At 48.3% G+C, this 22715-nt stretch overlaps 1 protein-coding gene across 1 annotated transcript in view; it reads right to left on the bottom strand.

The window, feature by feature from the left end:
* Nucleotides 1-22715, bottom strand: part of SH2D4B (SH2 domain containing 4B) — a 1358492-nt gene that overhangs the window by 671450 nt on the left and 664327 nt on the right. The window contains exon 7 of the mRNA XM_069610827.1: nucleotides 11367-11514. Coding sequence (XP_069466928.1) covers nucleotides 11367-11514 — 148 coding nt within the window. The remainder of the gene's footprint in view (nucleotides 1-11366; nucleotides 11515-22715) is intronic.

The following is a 22715-nucleotide window of genomic DNA, read 5'->3' on the forward strand; positions in this document are numbered from 1 at the left end:
GGATTAGCTCCTCGAAACTGGTATGCAGGAGCAAAGTGCCTGCAGTGTGAAATAACGGATGACGCACCATTATGATAAGTCGTACACACGCTTCAATGTCCTCTGGTTGTCACTTCTCAGGGTTCACATGAAGTCAAAGGAAACAGGTAAATTCACAAAGACACACGTTCATACACGGAAACACTGGGTACCCACACAGCCTGCTCCCTTCAGTTACTCTCAACCATCCACGCTGGAACCCTGACATGCACACATTCCACGCATTGCCACGCAGGCTCTGACATCATACAGCAGACACACACTCACATCATAACACTTCTCCCTCCATAGCAATACACACACAGAACACAAAGGAGCAAAATAGTGACCAGCACAGCCCAGCAGACACCATACACACCCAGAACACTTCCTACCAAATGGCCACAATGGCAGAAAACACCTGGAGCCCATAAGAAGGACACACAACCTAATGCAACAACCAAAACCCAGACCTCACAAAATGCCAGGACTAAACACCCTACAGCAAAATACAACAACAATGTATATCCGACACTCCCGAATGCTGAGAACAACTGCAGATGGGAACAACCCTACAGATGGGAACAAACCCTCAAACAACCCTCGACACTCCACTCCTTCCTTACACAATGCATGACTACATAATGCCCACCAAATTGTTATAAGGAACAAACGCCCGCTGCACCTCACCACCCGACAGGAACACCATCAAAAGCTGAAAACAAAAAAAACTGCAACTGCCCATCCTGGATTGCCCCCAGGACTCCGGACCTGCCATGCTCGAGCACAAACCATGCTCTCAAGAGCATAACAGACCTACCTACCTGGCCATCAAAACAAACAAAGCACCTTCCGCTGTGGTCTGCCCCCAGGGCCAAAGCCTGCCACATCTGAGCACAGACCATAACTCGCATGCAGTGAAAAACAATCCAACACTCACAAATCCCACCGGACCACTAACTCCATTAAACCCCACCAAAATGTATCTCCTACACAGCAAACACACACGCCGCACCTCAATATCCTGTGGCAAATTGCCCCTCTCAACGCAAACTCCTGGGATAGCCACCAAATGAAAACCTTGATGCAAAACTAAACACAACCCGAGTGAAATCCCAGACACTATGTACAATTAGAATAGTCACCAAACACCCTATACACCACTAGCATAGTCACGAAGTAACAACCTATGCACAACTAGCATAGTCACCAACCAACAAAACCTGGCCATAACGCTATAGAATCCGGCTGGTATTCTGCAGCAGACCCAAAATATGTCAGTTTATCAGCTCGCTAACTCTGCACACACCCACTTAGACTGTAAACCAACAATCCTTATGAACACCAGTAACAACGGGCCCCGCCACAAGGAACCACCCGGCCGTCCACGACAGACCCCAACGTGAAGAGCATTCACATACCTAGAACCCTGGCAACGACAACCAGAAATCATAGACACATCCGACAAACATGACCGCCCACTACTGTATACAACTCCTCACGTACAAGAAACTATGGAACCCCCGGCATTCCTTGAAGTATTGACATGTGATAATATTCACATATGTAAAACTATGGAACCCGCCCGGCATTCCATGAAACATTTACGTATGCTAAAGTATGCTAAACATCACTTGCTAACTGCATACTCCCTGCAAATCACATTGTAACTCATAGTTCAACCCTAAGGTCGCAATGCAAAACACATAGCTCACACCCGCTATGTAACCCCTCACGACACCTGGAACACAATTCACCTCACTGTTCCACTACTTCTACACACACACCCACACAACCTCCATACGCACACATACTCACGCCTCACCACTAAACGCAATGCAAGTCTCACGCCTCACCCTAAATGCAGGCACCACATCAACATTGCACACACTTCTTGAAAGTTTTGCACACTGGTCAAAACATCCTTCACAACACGGATGCAGACCGGAAACCACACTCACTTAGCACCGCAAAATAGTGCCGATGCAACCCACAGAGCAGTACTCCCCAACACTCATGTCCAATGAGAAAACAGGGAAAGTGTCCACCTGTAATAACAATAAGCACTCCCACAATGTGCTATCCCAGTACACCAACCCCACGCCCTCATGTCCAAATAACCGACCATGCCTCCCCAACAATTTATTTCAAGGACACGGGAAACCTGCACACACTAGACATACGGCCACAACACCATCAACACACTCGCAGACAAAAACAACGGCCTAGACAACTACACCCTCACACCCAACCAGGAGATAACTTTATCCCTCTAACAACAGGGCCACAACATAAACACACACAACCACAGGCCCGATACAGTCCTACCTGGACCCTAGAGTACAATGGGTTACGCCCTCCAGGATCCAGGAACTCTCCCAAAGAGCGGTCCAAAAAGCTCCCTTCACAGGAAACGTCACACTTCTCCAGACCCCACGTGACTTCAAACTCAGTTCTGCTCACTGATCGCCAATCGAACTGTGGCACACTCCCAGTCATCATACCAGAAGGGACCACCTCCAATACGCCCTGAGCTGGGCAACGTCCACAGGGACACCAACAGCCCTTCGTGCGCACCAACATTGCCCGAGTTGGCCGCGCTGACAACATCATTTCACCGTGCAACTCAGGGACAAGTGGGCCATCCCTCAGTGGCAAGGAGCATCCCTCATCGTGCCGTCCAGACGTCAGACTCCCTGCGTAGACCTCAGGAGGAAGAGCGCATCTCTTTACCCGACCTTGCGGGGGCAAACTGCTCGGGTTCCAAGGAAGGCAAATTGACCTTTTCTTTATAGTTTTTGCAGATCCACTTGTCTGCCCAAGCAAAGATGGCGGTGCGAGCTCCGATCCCTCCATAGCCGCCTAAACCGCACTTGCCATCCTCAACAGAGATGCAGCCACGCATGGTGGCTAGTCCAGCTTGCCGCACCACAAGACAGCACAGGCTCACAGACCAACCCGAAGTTCGTTCTGCTGAACAGCGCAAGACTACGCCGACTCCCACCAGCGATCAACTGTTACTGAGGAAACTAATAAACAACAGCCGGGACACCGGCCCACGACAAACAGCAGGCTGGGAACTGGTGGGTGCGGGCAATGAGATGACAACGGCAAGTGTTCGTGCTCCGCTGCACCCCCCTCAGCAGCACTGTAGCCCTTGGCACTCCAAAATCGTCGTAACCAGTGAAATAATGGACACTTTGCACAATTAGCATAGCCACCAACAACCAAAACTCGGACCTCACAAAATGCCAGGACTAAACACCCTACAGCAATATACAACCGCAATCTATGTCCGACACTTCCGAAAGCTGAGAACAACTGCAGGTGGGAACAACCCTGCAGATGGAAACAAACCCTAAAATAACCCTCGACAGTCCACTCCCTCCCATCCTCGTCACCAGTGAAATAACGGATGACACACTGTTATGATAAGTCATACACACGCTTTAATGTCCACTGGTTGTCACCTCTCAGGGTTCACATGAAGGCAAATGAAACAGGTAAGTTCATGAAGACGCATGTTCATACACGGAAACTCTGGGTCCCCACACCCATGCAGCCAGCTCCCTTCAGTTACTCTCAACCATCCACCCTGGAACCCTGACACGCACACATTCCACGCAATGACACGCAGGCTCTGGCATCATACAGCAGGCACATGCTCACATCACATCATAAAACTTTGCTAGTCAAACAAACCTGCAACAAACCAATATTTAGATTAAGAAAATCCCAGTTGAGATTTCCAGAACAGATGCAATACCATTTTAATCTTGGTTGGATAATGGTTGCCTCTCCTTAGTCTTTGATATATTTTTGGATTGAGAAGAGGGCATATCTATAACTATGTAATCATGGTAAAGAGACACATAGCATGATCACTGCTGGCTGTCAGTCAGACATGAGATAGCTTCCCCACCGGCACTAACTGGATTTCAGTGATACTGATCTTTTAAAAATAATGGGGAGCTCTCATTACTGGCAATGGTTGTTTGATCTAGCTCAGAAAACTAGAATTTGCGAGAGGGAGCGAGCAACCCTATATCTGAGAAGGACAACAGGGCAATGCCCTGTACCCTATAGTTATATCTCCAAACTCTTGCCATAAACATAAGTACATTCTAGGTGAAGGTTTAAACACAGATAACATGCACATCCTAATCAAAGTGGAAAAAACAGAATCACTGGTGCTAATAAGTTGATCAGCTGCATGGCCTAGGTCAGTAGATAGAATAAGAGAAATAGATTAAAATTCAATACATCAAAGATAGAGGTATTGCTATGTGGACAACGAAAATCTATTTGATATTCCCTCAATATAGCGCTCAGCTAAGAGGAACTTTTATGAGAGCACGGCTCAATCTTCTCCCGACTCGTGAAATCTTGGAGAGAAGATCTCAGTCCAATTCCAACGAATGCAGACTCTGTCCAGAGAACCACCAACTTGAATCCACCAGACATCTGGTGCTGTCCAGTCCAGCAACAAGATGGTAATCGCAGGTGTCAAGATTTTAAACGCAGCTTTTCAGAAAATTGAATTAACGGAAAAACTAAACAGCAATTGAATGAGTAAGGTTCCAATCGTACTCACTGAATGATGATCTTCATCGTTGTAAAAGCCGAAATGTGGCTACACACAAGTATAAAAAAAAGATAAATAAAAAAAATATAGCACTCAGCTCTTGGGTCCATCCCCACCTTTATGGTGTCAATACTGAATCTTGGAGTTGTAATCGATAATCAGGTCACCTTAAACCAATTGATACAAAATTCATCTGCATCCCCTTTTACCCAGAAACAACCTCTAAAAAATAATGTGAATCTATTTCCGTTTCCACAGCCAAGTTATGATTATGAGTGCACATGTATCCTCTCGATTTTATATTTGCAAATTGTCCAACATGAAGATACCCAAGTATGCTCTGAAAACATTTAAGAGTTCCAAATATAGCTGCAAGAACTTTGTTAAAAAGTTCCAAAAACCCAAATTGAACTGAACCAACTGAACCACTTATAAGCGGACCATGGAAAATCTAGTGATCTTCAAGACACTCTGTCATTTTCTCAATGATAGTGTCCCAATCACATTGGTTTTCCATGCCATACCTGCCAGCATTTAGGTGTACTTTGCAGGGCAGATGTTTGACCTTTAGAAACACACACTAACATAATAAAAATACAAATGGCATACAGTCTGGATCTACCAATCTTGAACATCTGTGCAACACCCAGCCTGAACAACTCACAAGATAAGGGTGTATGATAAGATATATGATAAGATATGATATGATATGATATAATATGATATGGCATTTATAACGCGCCTATACACAAGTGTTTCAAAGGCGCGACAAGGCAAGGGAGGCGGAACAGAGGGAGGACAGACAGCGATCCTACTAGGCCAAGTGTCATTCAGAATGTGCAAGTACATGGGAACAGGGAAAGGGGAAAATGCAGGGGAGAGGAGGAGGAAAAAGTGCAGTACATGGGAAAATAGAACACTAATACGTAGGTACGGCCAGCTGGTGGCAAGTGCAAGCGCAGACATCCGGTGTCAAGTGCTGGTAGTGGGACTGTAGGGATAGAGAGACAGTCCCAAGTGCAGGGGTTGCCAGGAAGGCAGTGTAGGTGTGCGACTGGAGTTGGAGGGGACCTTGGCCCAAGATCAGAGGGTGGCCAGGTAACCAGTGCAGTTAAGCCAGGGATTCAGCAGGGGAGAGGAGGAGAAAAAGCAGATGCAAAGAGAAAGGTTTTGCGGTGCTTCCAGAACCGGAGATGGTAGTCCTTAAGTTTCAGCGAGGCAGGAAGGCTGTTCCAGAGGGAGGCCCCAGCCGAAGCGAGAGATCTACCACCAACTCGTTGCTTGAAGAAGTGACTGACCATGATTAAGTTGGAGCCGGATGAGCGAAGAGCTCGAGAAGGAAGATATTTAGGAAGAGAGAGTTGAAGGTATTGAGCCCTCAGTCCCGAGAAGGCATTGTGGACAATGCAGTGGGTTTTTAACTTAATCCTCGCAGCCACTTGGAGCCAGTGTAGAGATTTCGGTCCTGGAGAGATACGATCCCTGGGCTTGAGGCCAAGGGCAAGTCTCGCAGTTCTGTTCTGGATAAATTGCAGATGGCGGAGAGTAGAGGCAGGCAGATTTAGAAAGAGAGTGTTGCAAAAGTCCAGCCTAGAGAGTACCAGAGCTCTGGAGACAGTGAGCTTCTGGGGAAAGAGAGGAAAGGAAGAATACCTCTGAGAACGTGCAGCTGGTAGTGAGACTTCATAGAAATGTCAGAGATGTGAGGCGAAAGGAGAGTGTGGAGTCGAAGATGACCCCAAGGTTTCTAGCCTCACAGTTGGGCGCAGGAAGAGTGTCAAGAGAGGCCGGCCAGAGAGTGACAGGAAAGGATGGAGCAGGAGTGCCGATGAGGAGAATCTCAGTTTTACTGGCATTAAGGCAGAGATCATTGGCAGCACACCACTCCTGGATGGTGGACAAACAGTCAGAGATGAGAGAGGGAGAAGAGGTGGCTGAGGGTAGCCTGAAAATTAGCTGAGTGTCATCCGCATAGCACTGGAAGTTGGGGCAGAGCGCGGAAATGTGGTGGGCAAGAAGTGCCAGGTATTGGTTAAACAGCCAGGGAGAGAGGTTAGACTCATGGGGAACACCACAAGTAGAGATAGAGATAGAGGAGAGGAAGGACCCAAGTTGAATCTGGGAGGGTCGATCAGAGAGGAAAGAAGTCAGCCACACCAGGGCGTGACCAGTGATACCCAGGTTATCATGGAGACGATTGAGCAGGATGGCATGGTTGACCGTATAAAAGGCAGAAGAGAGATCAAGTAAGATCAGGACACAGGGGTGTTGGAGTCAAGGTTGGAGAGCAGGTCTTCACGGATGTTAAGGAGAGCTGTTTTTGTGCTTTTGGCAGGTCTGAAACCAGACTCATGGTCATGGAGGCAACCAACAGATTCAGTGTGAAGATTAAGCTGGGAGATGGCCAGCTTTTCCAGGAGTTTGCCCAGGAAAGGATTAATGGAGATTGGGCAATAGCTGGCCGGGCAAGACAGGTCAGCAGAGGGTTTCTTAAGAAGAGGGTGCACAAGGGAGTGCTTCTAGGGGGAAAGGAAGACACCAGAGGTGAAGGAATGGTTGCAGATGTTGGGGTGAAGGGATGTGGTCCTTGATGGTTTTGGAGGAGCAGTGGTGAACCGGTTTTGACGAGACTTTTATAGATGGGACTTGTCTAGAAACCTCTCTGGGGAGAACATGGGAAAGGCAGAGAAGGAGGGAGGAGATGTGGCCAAAGAAGGGCCAGAGGAGGAGCAGGGAGTGGAGGGAGGAAGGGGAGACGAGGGTGCGGAGAGGATCGTGTAGCCATCAGGGAAGAGAGTGTCAAAGCTTGTGACAGAGCTGGCCATGAACCATGTCTCAGTGAGACGGAGGACATCGAGATCAAGTTCCTCCAGAAGGCGGCAGATGTCAGAGGAATGTTTGACAGTGAAGCAAGAGTTTAGAGTGGAAATATGGAGAAGGTTGCGTCCTTGAAAGACTTCCGGGGAGCGGTACAAATCAGAGGTATGCCCTGCAGAGGTGTAGAAGAAGCCCGAGTGGGGGCAGAAAAGGAAGGAGGAGAGAGCAAGGTAGCCAAGGAGGAGGGAGCAGGCAAGGAAGCTGTGGCAGGGGAGAGAGGGGGCAGCAGGAGAAGATAGGAAATTGGTGAGACGTGGGAAGCGTCTATCGAAGAGGAGAAGGTGACCTGAGGGCCTTGGACCAAGACAGTGCCATTCGCATAAACATTAATGATGGCCTTAGAGGAGTGGAAGGAGGGCAGGAGGGCCTCCCACTGGGTGCCACCATTAATGGGGGAAGAAGAGAAAGGAGAGAGCACAGAGACCATATGAAGAGTCCATAGGTCTAGTGAGGGAACAACAAAGAGGATATTGGTGAAGGTTTGCCTGGAGGAGGCACTGGGATAGGTGTCAGTGATAGGGAGGCCTGGGTTAGAGACCAGGATGTCCTTTTTAAACTTCTTCCTGCCAGATTTAGTGAGGAGAGCAGGATAGTCGATAGAGAAGCAGTTTGAAAAGATGGGAGATACAGAGAGCACCATAGAGTAGGTAGGAGGAGAGAGGAGGGGGAGTGGGAAGGGGAGAGCACTAGTAAAGGACACAGGGCAGAGAGCAAGCAGACAAGACACCCAGAGCAGATGAGAAAAGTAGATAATGGGCAAGATAACAGGCACTAAGATGTAAGTATTTACACAATGCAATATTCAAAGAGAAGAAAACACACCTAAGTTTGAGAGTCCCGAATAGAGGGGAAAAAGGCGTAGCTTTCACAATGCAATTTTAAATACTAACACAATGCAATTTTCAAACGGGAGAAAACACACCTAAGTTTGAGAGTCCTGAATAGAGGGGAGAAGGCCTAGGTTTCACAATGCAATTTTAAATACTAACACAATGCAATTTTCAGACAGAAGAAAACACACCTAAGTTTGAGAGTCCAGAATAGAGGGGAAAATGGCCTAGGTTTCACAATGCAATTTTAAATACTAACACAATTCAATTTTCAAACAGGAGAAAACACACCTAAGTTTGAGAGTCCTGAATAGAGGGGAAAAAGGCCTAGGTTTCACAATGCAATTTTCAAACAGGAGAAAACACACCTACGTTTCAGAGTCAACTATAGGGACCGGATTGTAGGGTGGAGGGTCTCTGCCTTAAACGTGCCGCTCCTACCTTCCTAACTAACTGCGTGGGGACGGCTGGCCACTGGCTTCCCCTGCGGACTTCTGCAGACACTCACTGGAGCCGCCAAGTGGGAGCCGCCCTTTGCTTAGGGGCCCCAAGCCGCAGGGGCTGCCCAGGGATGGTGTGCTAATGACTAGGAGCCAACAGCCAATCAGGACGGGGGTGGGCTGGCTGGGAGGTAGGAGGGAGAGGGAACAAAGAGGTGGCTGCAAGGGGCGGCAGAGGGAGCACAAGCGCACGAAGCGTCGGCAACAGTACAAACAATTGGTGGCACCGAGGCCAAAGCTGATCTCCAACTTGCAAGGAGGATCTGGAAGGCAGGCAACGCCGTACAGCTGCTTTCACCTGCTATGCCGACAAGAAGCCAATGAGGAGAGCAGAGCAGCGGCCGTGTAGTCCTGTGGACTAGGAGCCAACACTCAATCAGAACGGGGGTGGGCTGGCTGGGAGGCGGGAGGCAGAGGGTACGAGAAAGTGGCTGCAAGGGGTGGGGAAGAGCACAAGTGCACAAATCGCCAGCAACAGCACAAACAATTGGGGCACTGAGGCCAAAGCTGATCTCCTAACTGAAAGGAAGATCTGGAAGGCAGGCAATGCAGTACAGCTGCTCTCACCTGCTACGCCGACCTGATAGCAGGCATTACTTGTTGTAATATATTTTGCAATTCCAGATGTTTTTCCCTGTAATTTCTGTTACACTTCAATTGGTTCTGGACACCAAAGCATGTTTCTCCCAGCCGGGCTTCAGGAGAGTAAGGCACTGTCACTAGACTATGGTAGGAGGATCTTAGGGTGTAGCTAGAGGTATATTGGTTTATCATATCCATAATGTACTTTGGAGATATATTACACACTTCATTATGTTCATGATAAAACATCTTTGGAGCTCATTTTTACAAGGCCTGCAGCATAAAGCTGCTAGAGGCAGGTGTATATGTGTTACGCCTGTCTTCATACCTTTACTTAGACTCTGGGGATTTTTGTACTTTTTGAAAGCCTAGAGGATGGGCTAGGGAGGGGGCACACGGAACAGGAGATACGTTTCAACCTTCCTTTTCCCCTTCAAAATCCTCTTGGTTTTTGCCAGTATTAAATTTGGATGCTGGCATAAAACCAAGGGTTTTCTATAGTATCTGCCTACTCTTTACACCAGCAAAATGCAGGTATATTCCACATAAATACATTGCAAATCCTGCCTGCTGTGCTGTGCAAAAGGAAGGCATAAAGGTGACTTTGTTGTCATTATAGACCTCCCTTTTGTATTTCGAAGTGCAAATGATGAAAATTGCCCAGCCACGACCTGTTTGCACTTAAGTGCAAATGTAACAGGACACCAAAGTATGCATTAGAGGAAAACTAGCGCCCTTCTATTGAACACCAGCAAAAACCGAGATATGTATATGAATTGCGCTTATTCTGAGATATAGGAAAATGCATAAGCCTCCCAGCATAACCACAGCATTGTGTGCTCTCTGCATACAAAGCGATAGGCCACACTAATCCAGCACAGAAAATGCTGCTAGAAGGAAGCTGTCAAAATATTAGGGTGTCCACTGCTGCGTCCCAATGTATTTTAGGAATAAATATTTGATCCATTTTAAACAGTGCATCTGGTTCAGTCATGCTCTAACTCTGACTATTAGTAGATTCTTTTACAGTTCGTTGGGCACTATCCCATTTCCAAAAAGAGTATTCTGGAGACCCATCCCTAGCACATCAGTCTGTTTACACTAATTTAATATGTGTTCTCCATGGTTTGTTTTAGACAATTTTCCTTGGTTGACCTTGATCTACTGCTATAGTTTATATCTGGCTAGTAGTGACTGTTTGAAACAGGTCAGCCCTGCCATTCACATTAAAACACTCTTATATATTATCTTTGTATGAATTAGAGTCCAAACTAAGTGTGGATTTTAGATGATGATAAGAACAGATATAGATAAACAAAAGAATTTCACATAGCATGTATATCACACCTATTTCACTAGCGCGGTTGAAGTATTTTTCTAATCCTAATTCCACAGAATGACCTCCACTCAGGGAAACATTAAAACCTTCTGAGAGTTGATCAGGCATGTTGGTAACCTCTTCCACTCAGTATAGAGTATCGGAATAACTCACAGTATTGAAGGCCGCCAGCAGATCGAGCAAGATCTGCAGATATATAGGTTTGTGACATATTACTAAGGCAGATCCTTTTGTGTACTAAACCTGGGGTCAGCAACCTGTGGCTCTACATATGTTTTGGACTGCAGCTATCGCCGTCCCTTACCATTGACTATGCTTGCCTGGGTTGATGGGAGTTGTAGTGAAAAACATTTGGAGAGCCAAAGGATGCAGTCCCCTGACTTAAACCCTGAGATAATTGAGTGCAGTCTGAAAATGGTACATCAAGGACTGCTGTCAGAGATTCAAGATATTCGCTAACACTTCCCCAAGATCCAATAAGAAGTTGGACAAGGTTCCTGGGCCTGGTGAAGATTTTTTAGCAAATGTTTTGCTAGCCATAATGTTAAGGTCATTTGAATTTCATGTGGCCATGAAATTCTCCTTAATGTCTAAAGGCTTCTGCATGTGCCACTTCCTAGCACTGTGTTACTCACATTGCTCAAGCCACTGCTGATCTTCACTCTCATTATGCTGGTTCTGCTGTTGTGCTTTTTTCAGGCTAAGATACAACTCCTTCGCTCTAAGTTCTTCCTGTCGCCGAATTTCTTCCTCCCCACTCTGTCTCTCTTCTTCCTCTCGTTTCTGAAATAAAGCAGTAGGAAAACATAACATTTTGATGGATATCTAATAAAGAGATATCCTGGTGTAATGCAGCCTATAACTACGACCTAGAGCTTGCAGTCACATACAAACATAGTGGCAAATTGTGCAATTAATGGTGGCTGGTTTGTAGCTCACCTACTCAATTCTAAAGGAAGATTAATCCCATTGAAACTTCTCTGCAAAATCTTCAGCACAGTGTCTACAAAAACTGCACTGCAACATGTTACTTATCAGCCTTCCTTGGTGTCCACTTGGTGTGCCTGAGGATCCATAAAGATTTAAATCAATTAACCAAGTTCAGCTACTTTCATTCTTACTGTTCAATCATTCCACTGCCCTTTAGGCATATTTTCACAATTTCAGTAGAATCCTTTTTGCATTTAAAGCAGTCATGCATGAGAGAGGAGGATGCCACAGCAGAGTGAGTTTGCTTGCGTAAAGGGAAAGTGCCTCCATCATTAAAATATTTGTTGTATCACAGAGTACCACAGAATTCAACACAACACCCAGGTGAAAAAACTAACCTAAAAGGAAATTTGTATTTATCAAAGTAAAAGATCAGTTTTCTCTACTAAAATCAATGGACAGAATACATTTCTGAAGAGTCAAAGCTAAGAGTTGATACTTTGGGGCTGGCTTTCTAAAACTGGAAACGTGCATGTACTGAAATAAACATTGTAGGCAAAAAATAAAGTTTCTGTCCATCAGAGAATATTCAGTGACCAAAGCAAAGAAGAAATAGGTGCTGAAATCCTTCTGACAATGAACTTCTACAGATATACTAAGAGTATTTAAAGTATTTTTCATAATACATAAAGCATGCACAGCAGAAACCCAAGATGGTTAGAAGTAAGAAAATGAGCTGCATATTGTAGATTGCTTTACGGTTTCGAATGTAAGGGTGTTTATACTGTTGATACATCCTGAAGTTAAATCTGTACAGTAGTGGATACTTTAGTGAGTGGTAATCATGATTTTGTGACCTAGAATGTGTAGTTAGTTATGTATTTCAATCACTTTCTCTTAACAATAATTATTTGGCCACTGAATGGCAGTGTGTGTCATGAACTATGGACATAGCACCTTCTGGTCTTGTTGGTCCTGGTCCAGACAGAGAGTGTGCTCCTTGATACTTCCAACATGGCCGTGCCCAGTGGCGTGTTCCGTACTAGCCTGTATGTCGGACACGGCACGTTCTATAAATGGGCCACGCCCCTGCGCCTCCGCTCGTCTCAACGCTATCTCTAGGTAGTGTCTCGACGTGTGTGTACTGCTCGGCGTTACCCTTCCAAGTTCCTGGCCAACTCCCTTATTCTTTCTTCCCTTTTCCCCTGTTTCCAGTATCTCTTACCTTTCTTCGATCCTCTTCCTGGACGTCCTGGAACACGCGACTTCCTGGAACTTTGAATGCTCGCGCTGGAGTCAGACTCGACTCGCGCGCACTTATACAAGTCCCGGTCCGGCCGGGAGAAGGAGTCCTCCGCGGAACGCCACAAGAAGAGAACTCAGGTGAGCCGGGGGGAAACCTTTGAAAGATTGAGACGCCAAACGATCAACACTGATACAACTATGGAGAAAGTGGTCCAGGACCTCATGCGCGGCATGCAGGAGCTAACAACCGAGGTACAGAACTTAAAGGCAGAGAACGCAGCCTTGAAATAATTAGTGCTGTCACGTGACTCTGCCAATAAGGAAAGCGTGATACTGGGTGGAGTGGTAGACAAATACGATGGCTCGCCAAAATCCTTACGCGGATTTCTGGATTCCTGCTTGGTGCATTTTACATTCAAGCCCTATTATTTTTCAACTTCCAGGGCCAAGGTGGGCTTCATAATCTCCAATTTTACAGGGAATGCTTATCTTGGGCCACTCCCCTAGTGAACTCTGGAGACGTCCTCCTGGACAATTATGATGCATTTATCCAGGCGCTCAAGTCTATGTTTGACCGCCCCGAACAAGTGTTCAGCGCCCAGGAACGCCTACTTGATTTTCGGCAAGGATCCCAGGATATGCTAACGTTCGTTACCAGATTCAAACAGCTGGTAAAGGAGGCTGATTGGGGCCCTGAAGCGAGTTTCACCTTATTTCGCAGGGGTCTAAATGACGATATCAAGGATGAATTAGCCAGAGTGGCTCGCCCCAGTTTGTTTCAGGCTTTGGTAGATCTAGCTTTACAAATAGACTTTCGTATCCAGGAAAGAAGGGCTGAAAGGAAAAAGGCTAAGACTGCCTTTCAACGAACCCCTCCGGAGTCGACTGTGAAATCCGATCCTGTCTCAACCCCTGATAACGACTCCGAACCAATGCAAATAGGCGCCTTTCGTGGGCCAATTACTCCACAAGAAAGGATGAGAAGAATTCACACCGGCCTGTGTATGTATTGTGCCTCAGACAAGCATCTCGTTAGAGAATGTCCCTTAGCCCCTCCACAGCGTTCGGGAAACGCCAGCTCCCGGCCCTAGATGGAGCGAGGTTCCGGGAGAAAGATGTCTGCTCCACATCAATCACATCCTTGAACTCTCCTGGACAGAATAACCTGGTGGTGCTACAGGCCTTTCTATCGCCCTCCAAGCACAAGACCTATCCCATACTGGCCCTGGTGGACTGTGGAGCTATGGGAATTTTCATTGATCAAGACTGGGTTATCAGACATAAAATACCATATGAGTCACGGAACATTAAACAGCCAGTAGAAGCAATTGATGGGAGACCTCTCTCTTCAGGACCCATAACCCTACAGACAAAAGAGGTCCGTCTCTCCATAAACCACCACCAAGAGCAGATTACATTCAACATCATCAAATCAGCCCATTACCCAATGTTTCTGGGTATGCCCTGGCTTCAAAGACATAATCCGTACATTAATTGGACAGCAGGGTCATTGTTTCTGGGCTCTGAGTTTTGTTTGTCCCACTGTTTATCCCTGGATCTCTCCATAACACCAGCTATTGAACATTCAGGAGAGCAAAAAACCTCACTCATGGTTTCCAACATTGTACAAGTCCCATAGGTCTACCAAGGATATACTGATGTCTTTTCGACTGCCATAGTCCAGGCTTTACCCCCTCACAGACCCGAAGATTGTGCCATTGAGACAGATCCCTCGGCAGTAATTCCCTTTGGCAGAATGTTTATCCTTTCAGAACCTGAGAAAAAGGCCCCCCGAGAATACCTGGACATCAATTTGGAAAATGGCACCATAAGACCCTCAAAATCTCCAGCGGGTGCCTCATTGTTCTTCGTTCCTAAGAAGGATTCCAAGGAACTCAGACCCTGCCTCGACTACCGTGGTCTAAATCAATGCACCCTCAAAGATCGGTACCCTCTGCCTCTGATTTCAGATATCCTGGAAGCTGTCAGAGGCGCCGTAATATTCACGAAGTTGGACCTCCGGGGTGCCTATCACTTAATCCGTATCCGGGAAGGGGACGAATGGAAGACCGCCTTTAGAACGCCCTTTGGTCACTTTGAATATCTAGTCATGCCCTTTGGATTAGCTAATGCCCCTGCAGTTTTTCAACGTTTCATGGATAGGGTGTTTTCTGACATGCTTTTTCTCTTTGTCATTGTCTATCTAGACGACATTTTGATTTATTCCAAGGATCCCTTGAAACATGAAGAACATGTCATGGCGGTACTACACCGGCTCCATGAAAACAAGCTCTTGGTCAAACCTAAGAAATGTCTTTTTCACGTGACTTCAGTTCATTACCTTGGATTCATCCTCAGCCCAGAAGGAGTTGGAATGGACCCTTCAAAGGTAAAGGCCATACTGGCCTGGCCTGCTCCTACATCGGTGAAACAGGTTCAGTCTTTCTTGGGACTTGCTAACTTTTATCGAACGTTCATTCCTACCTTTTCTGAGCTCGTCCAACCGATCGTTGCTCTGCTGAAGAAGGATGTTCCCTTCATCTGGTCTTCCTCGCAAGAGAAGGCTTTTCAACGCTTGAAGACAAGATTCACGCAAGCCCCCGTCCTGGCTCAGCCTGACTTAGATCGCCCTTTCATAGTGGAAACGGATGCCTCCAACCATGCCATAGGAGCAGTCTTGAAACAGGTGCTTGAGGACAAGATAGACCACCCAGTGGCTTACCTCTCTAGAACCCTAACAACCAGCGAAACCCATTACTCCGTCCTGGAAAAGGAGCTGTTGGCAATCCGCCAAGTCTTCACAGAATGGCGACATTTACTCCTGGGTGCTAGATATCCAGTCCAGGTCCGTACGGACCATCGAAATCTACAAATTCTCCAATCTATGGAGTGCAGGAACAGTCGTCAGGCGCGTTGGGCCCACTTCTTCGCCCAGTACCAATTCCAAATCACTCATGTTCCTGGATCACAAAACGTGATTGCGGACGCCTTGTCCCAACGTCCTGACTATTTAACCACTGAAGATAGGACCTATCCTACAATGTTTCCCAACACAATCTTTATAGCTCAAGCGATCAACCTCTTGGAAGCGATTCGAGCCAAAACCCAGTCCTCTGACCTCTGGAAGGACGTCTCTAGGAAGAATCCCTGGAACTTAAGAATCAAGGAAGGATACTTATTCAAGGACAATGCCTTGGTCATTCCCACACCGAAACTTCAACATAAAATAATAACTCTCTGCCATGATACTTTTCATTCTGGACTTCGTGGTGTAACCAACACGCTCCGTCTTATACAAAGACAGTTTTGGTGGCCGGAAATGAAATGCGAGGTACAAGAGTACATCAAGACCTGTACTGTCTGCAGTCAGAATAAGCACGACAATAAGAGACCGGCGGGCCTTCTATTGCAACCTACACTGCCAACAAGACCATGGGAATGTATAGCTACAGACTTCATCGTGGAATTACCACCTTCCCGGGGTTACACGACCATCATGGTAACCATAGACTTGTTTACTCATATGGCACATTTCACGCCTCTCTATAAACTTCCTTCCTCTTCAGAGCTCGCAGGAATTTTCCTAGAACACATTTTCCGTCTTCATGGACTCCCTTCCAAGATCATATCGGACCGAGGACCGCAATATATTTCACAATTCTGGAAACATCTCTGTCGTGTTCTAGGGATTCAACGCGCTCTTTCAATTGGATATCACCCACAGACCAACGGGGCCACAGAACGTGTTAATCAAACCCTGGAGCAATATCTTCGTTGTTTCGCAACCAAGGTACAGGATGATTGGTCCCTCCTTATACCCTTGGCTGAATTTGCCTATAACAATTCAGATCACTCAGCGATCAACGTTAGCCCCTTCTATTGCAGTCAATGTTTTCATCCCTCCATGTTACCTTCAGTTCTACCACATCCAACTCCAGTACCTTCACTTGATTCCTGGATTGAAACTCTCTTCAACATCCACAAGGAAGCCAAGGAACAATTGGGAAAGGCCCAGATTCGCACTAAGTGATATGCTGATTCCAAAAGAAGACCAGCATCCTCCTATTCTATTGGTGACCAGGTCTGGTTGTCCTCCAAACTATTACCACGACATCTACGCCCTAACAAGTTAGCCCCCCGATATTATGGTCCATTTTCCATAAAAGAAATCATCAATCCTGTTTCTTATCGGCTCAAGCTACCAGACTCTTGGAAGAGAATACATCCAGTTTTTCACACTTCTCTACTCAAACCCTACATCCACTCCACCCGGAAAACCGGCAGACCCAGTCCTGTGATTGTGGACAATCAGCTGGAATATGAAGTATCCAGAATATGTGACTCCAGGTACAAACGGGGTCGGCTTCAATACCTGGTCGAGTGGAAAGGCTATCCTCCTAGCGAGAGAACATGGGAACCACTATCCAACCTAAACACCCCTAGATTGCTGAGAACATTCCATCTCATACACCCTGGCAAGCCTGGTGGGACGGGGTTTCGGAGGAGGCATGCTGTCATGAACCATGGACATAGCCCCTTCTGGTCTTCCTGGTCCTGGTCCAGACGGAGAGTGTGCTCCTTGATACTTCCAACATGGCCGTGCCCAGTGCCGTGTTCTGGACTAGCCTGTACGTCGGACACGGCACGTTCTATAAATGGGCCACGCCCCCGCGCCTTCCGCGCGTCTCAACGCTATCTCTAGGTAGTGTCTCGACGTGTGTGTGCTGCTCGGCGTTACCCTTCCAAGTTCCTGGCCAACTCCCTTATTCTTTCTTCCCTTTTCCCCTGTTTCCAGTATCTCTTACCTTTCTTCGATCCTCTTCCTGGACGTCCTGGAACACGCGACTTCCTGGAACTTTGAACGCTCGCGCTGGAGTCAGACTCGACTCGCGCGCACTTATACAAGTCCCGGTCTGGCCGGGAGAAGGAGTCCTCTGCGGAATGCCACAAGAAGAGAACTCAGGTGAGCCGGGGGGAAACCTTTGACAGAGTGGTTCATCAGCATAACACATTTTTCTGACAAGAAATGTTCTGCTTTTCTACGCTCACATTATGCATCTATGTTCTTAAAAGAAACTAGGAAAGGTGGTGGGCGAAGGAAATGAACTATTTCTTAGATGTTTTGAACCATTCTTTTGGCATTAATGTTGGCCTGCTTTGTTTTTTCTGCTCACTCAGATGTTAGTTTCTATATGGTCACATATTTATGTAATAAAATTCAAGTACATGGAATTATTCACATAAGCACACTAATGCACAGACTACTTTGGGTGTCATTTTATATTGTCTTATAAACTTTAATTGAATATAGTGAAGCACATAACAGATTAACATAATATGCATTTCTAGTCCTACGAAACACACTGATCAAATTCTGATCAATAGGTTAAGATTTTGAGGATCAAAGAGTCCATGAGAATCCAGTATTGCATATTAGTACAACAACATAGAAGTCAAAACTATTTTTTAAAGTGTAAAAACAATAGAAAAAACTGCAATAGAATTGCTATCATCATACAAGACATGGTTGGACTATCACCTATATCACTACTGGTACAGAACTTTCCTATAAAATTAGCAACAAATAAAATCCTTTGCTCACCCAACATCAAATTGTTCATAATATGTGGCGACAGAGAAGAGAGCCTGGATGTTGGCATACATTAGGATTATGTATTTTATTTCCTAGAACCTGCTAGTCCACCAACTTCCAACTGTCTCAAAATTACATAAAACAATGAAAGATAGGTCAAATATGTTCAATGTAGAGCAATAAAAGCTGTTTGGGTAGGCCATTCCACTCCATTATGCACATATTCTGTTTTCTATTCTAGGACCGTCCCAATTTGAGCTGAAAATAATACTGTCTGAATTATTAAATCCCAAGGAGTACAGTAAATGAGATGTATGATTGTGAACTTCACTTCTCTATTTCTAACATGAATTAGAAGTCTGGGATTAAGTACCAGAATGCAATAACATCTGCCTCTTTTATTGCAATCCCTAGGTAATCATCCCCTATCTGAGCCAGTGTAGATGATCTGGTAGTATTATTAGGAATGGAAGGAGCGTACATTGTTTTGATATGTGTCAGGGTCCTCTATCACTTCTTCCCAGAAAGTCATTTTATGGTTTCTGACGGACGGATCAACTGTTGTCTTCAAACTGTCCACTATGCTCCAATAAAGTAACCAATCATCATTTTGCAATAGTCCTATCTCACACAGAGATTTAAATGGCATTAGTTGTTAAGTAGCATCTAGTTTTCAGCTGTTTTTTCTAAGCCTGCTTAGGTACTACTTGTGGTCACCAGTTACATTGCCACAATACTATATTCAATGTTTAAAACAAAGGAGGGGGCGGATGACTTCCTTTGATCCCCCACTCTCAAAGGGTACGTTTCCAGCTCTGCAACATGAAGGTATTAGTAGGATACGTTTTCATAATTTTAGGAATTGTTTGCCACAGGAAGAATAATTAATGGTCCAAGATTAGAGGAGGTGCAACAGTTAATTATATTGCTTTACAGTCTGGATTATCTGAACCACCCATGTTTTAGCTAGTTTCAAGCAGTTTAATTATAATCTAGCCAGATTTCTCTTCCAAATAAACCTACTTAAGAGAGTGTCAAATTCTTTCCCATACTTGGAGGGTATTGAAATTGGAAGCATTTGCAATAAACATAATAGCTTGGGCACTAACATTAATTATATTGCATTGATCAAAAGAGACATTTTAAAGTACTTTCCTTAGGGTCTGGTGTCAGCTCATGATGCACATGCATGGGGCAATAGTAGGCCTCAAACACACAATTAATTTGTATACAGGAAGATAAACTGTTGGATGCTGCTAGTTCTTTCTAACTTACTTCAGTTTCCCTGTATGCACCGCTCATTTATATGCGTTGGGTCGTCATATGTATACAGGGTAATTCATAGAATTTCGCAGAAAAGTGTCGCAAGCGTATGGCGCAGAGTGTCTGCGTGCGATTGTCTGCGCCAGGCGCGTGCGCTAAAACCGATTTCCGCGCACAGCGTATTCATGGATTTTAGGCACCCAAACCAGCCATGGCGCAGAGTATCGCAGCGACCCTGCAGCAGCGCCAGTAACGCCCCCAAGAACGCCCTCGCGCAAGGAAAAGCCATCAAAATCGCTAAATCATCGCAAAGGGCTGCGCTAACCCTGAACCAGTTTACAGGGCTGGCAAACAAGGAACGCAAGCGGGTAACGTTCATATCAGGGGTACGCAGGAAGTTTTACACGCGATTAGCCAGGGTACGTGTATTACAGGGGTACACGGAAAGTTTAACACGCGATTGGCCAGGGTACGTGTATTACAGGGGTACGCGTGAAGTTTTACACGCGATTAGCCAGGGTACGTGTATTACAGGGGTACGCGGGAATTATCACACGCGATTTGGCTGGGTACGTGTATTACAGGGGTACGCGGGAAGTTTTACACGCAATTTTGCTGGGTACGTGTATTACAGGGGTGCGCGGGAATTATCACACGCGATTTGGCCAGGTACATGTATTACAGGGGTGCGCGGGAATTATCACACGCGATTTGGCTGGGTACGTGTATTACAGGGATGCGCGGGAAGTTACACACGCGATTAGGCTGGGTGGGTCCTCACAGGTGTTCCCTGTACACCCTCCACGGCCCCTGCAGGCAGCCCACAAAACAGGGGACTACCCTGCACACCTGCTCATGTCCCCCAGCACCCCCACCCCCCAGCACTGTGGGCCACCCTCCACCAGGCCCCCACTCATGACCCCTTGCACCCCCGTCCCCCAGCAGTCATGTGGCAGCCTCCACCAGGCCCCCACTCATGTCCCCTTGCACCCCCACCCCCCAGCAGTCATGGGGCACCCTCCACCAGGCCCCCACTCATGTCCCCTATCACCCCCACCCCCCAGCCACCAGGGGCAGCCTCCACCAGGCACCCACTCATGTCCCCTATCACCCCCACCCCCCAGCAGTGCAGGGGCAGCCTCCACCAGGCCCCCACTCATGTCCCCTATCACCCCCACCCCCCAGCCACCATGGGCAGCCTCCAACGGGCCCCCACTCATGTCCCCTTGCACCCCCACCCCCCAGCAGTCATGGGGCAGCCTCCACCAGGCCCCCACTCATGTCCCCTTGCACCCCCACCCCCCAGCAGTCATGGGGCACCCTCCACCAGGCCCCCACCCATGTCCCCTATCACCCCCACCCCCAGCCACCATGGGCAGCCTCCACCAGGCCCCCACTCCTGTCCCCTTGCACCCCCACCCCCCAGCAGTCATGGGGCAGCCTCCACCAGGCCCCCACTCATGTCCCCCTGCACCTCCACCCCCCAGAAGTGCAGGGGCAGCCTCCACCAGGCCCCCACTCATGTCCCCTATCACCCCTACCCCCCAGCCACCAGGGGCAGCCTCCACCAGGCACCCACTCATGTCCCCTATCACCCCCACCCCCAAGCAGTGCAGGGGCAGCCTCCACCAGGCCCCCACTCATGTCTCCCACCCCCCACCCCCCCAGCACTGAGGGGCACACTCCACCAGGCCCCCACTCATGTCTCCCACCACCCCCACCGCCCAGCACTGAGGGGCACCCTCCACCAGGCACCCACTCATGTCCCCTATCACCCCCACCCCCCAGCAGTGCAGGGGCAGCCTCCACCAGGCCCCCACTCATGTCCCCTATCACCCCCACCCCCCAGCACTGAGGGGCACCCTCCACCAGGCACCCACTCATGTCCCCTATCACCCCCACCCCCCAGCAGTGCAGGGGCAGCCTCCACCAGGCCCCCACTCATGTCCCCTATCACCCCCACCCCTCAGCACTGAGGGGCACCCTCCACCAGGCCCCCACTCATGTCCCCTATCACCCCCACCCCCCAGCAGTGCAGGGACAGCCTCCACCAGGCCCCCACTCATGTCTCCCACCCCCCACCCCCCCCAGCACTGAGGGGCACACTCCACCAGGCCCCCACTCATGTCTCCCACCACCCCCACCGCCAAGCAGTGCAGGGGCAGCCACCACCAGGCCCCCACTCATGTCCCCTATCACCCCCACCCCCCAGCACTGAGGGGCACCCTCCACCAGGCCCCCACTCATGTCCCCTATCACCCCCACCCCCCAGCAGTGCAGGGGCAGCCTCCACCAGGCCCCCACTCATGTAGGCCACCCCCCACCCCCCCAGCACTGAGGGGCACACTCCACCAGGCCCCCACTCATGTCCCCTATCACCCCCACCCCCCAGCAGTGCAGGGGCAGCCTCCACCAGGCCCCCACTCATGTAGGCCACCCCCCACCCCCCCAGCACTGAGGGGCACACTCCACCAGGCCGCCACTCATGTCCCCTATCACCCCCACCCCCCAGCACTGAGGGGCACCCTCCACCAGGCCCCCACTCTTGTCCCCTATCACCCCCACCCCCCAGCAGTGCAGGGGCAGCCTCCACCAGGCCCCCACTCATGTCTCCCACCACCCCCACCCCCCAGCATCCAGGGGCAACCTCCACCAGGCCCCCACTCATGTCTCCCACCACCCCCACCCCCCCAGCAGTGTGGGGCACCCTCCACCAGGCTCCCACACATGTCTACCACCACCCCCACCCCCCAGCCACCATGGGCAGCCCCCACCAGGCCCCCATTCATGTCCCCCTGCACCCCCACCCCCCAGCAGTGCAGGGGCACCCTCCACCAGGCCCCCACTCATGTCCCCCTGCACCCCCACCCCCCAGCAGTGCAGGGGCACCCTCCACCAGGCCCCCACTCATGTCTCCCACAACCCCCACCCCCCAGCAGTGCAGGGGCAGCCT

Source organism: Ambystoma mexicanum, chromosome 8 (assembly GCF_040938575.1).
Source record: "Ambystoma mexicanum isolate Mex_15411 chromosome 8, UKY_AmexF1_1, whole genome shotgun sequence".
In the NCBI taxonomy this organism is placed as follows: domain Eukaryota; kingdom Metazoa; phylum Chordata; class Amphibia; order Caudata; family Ambystomatidae; genus Ambystoma; species Ambystoma mexicanum.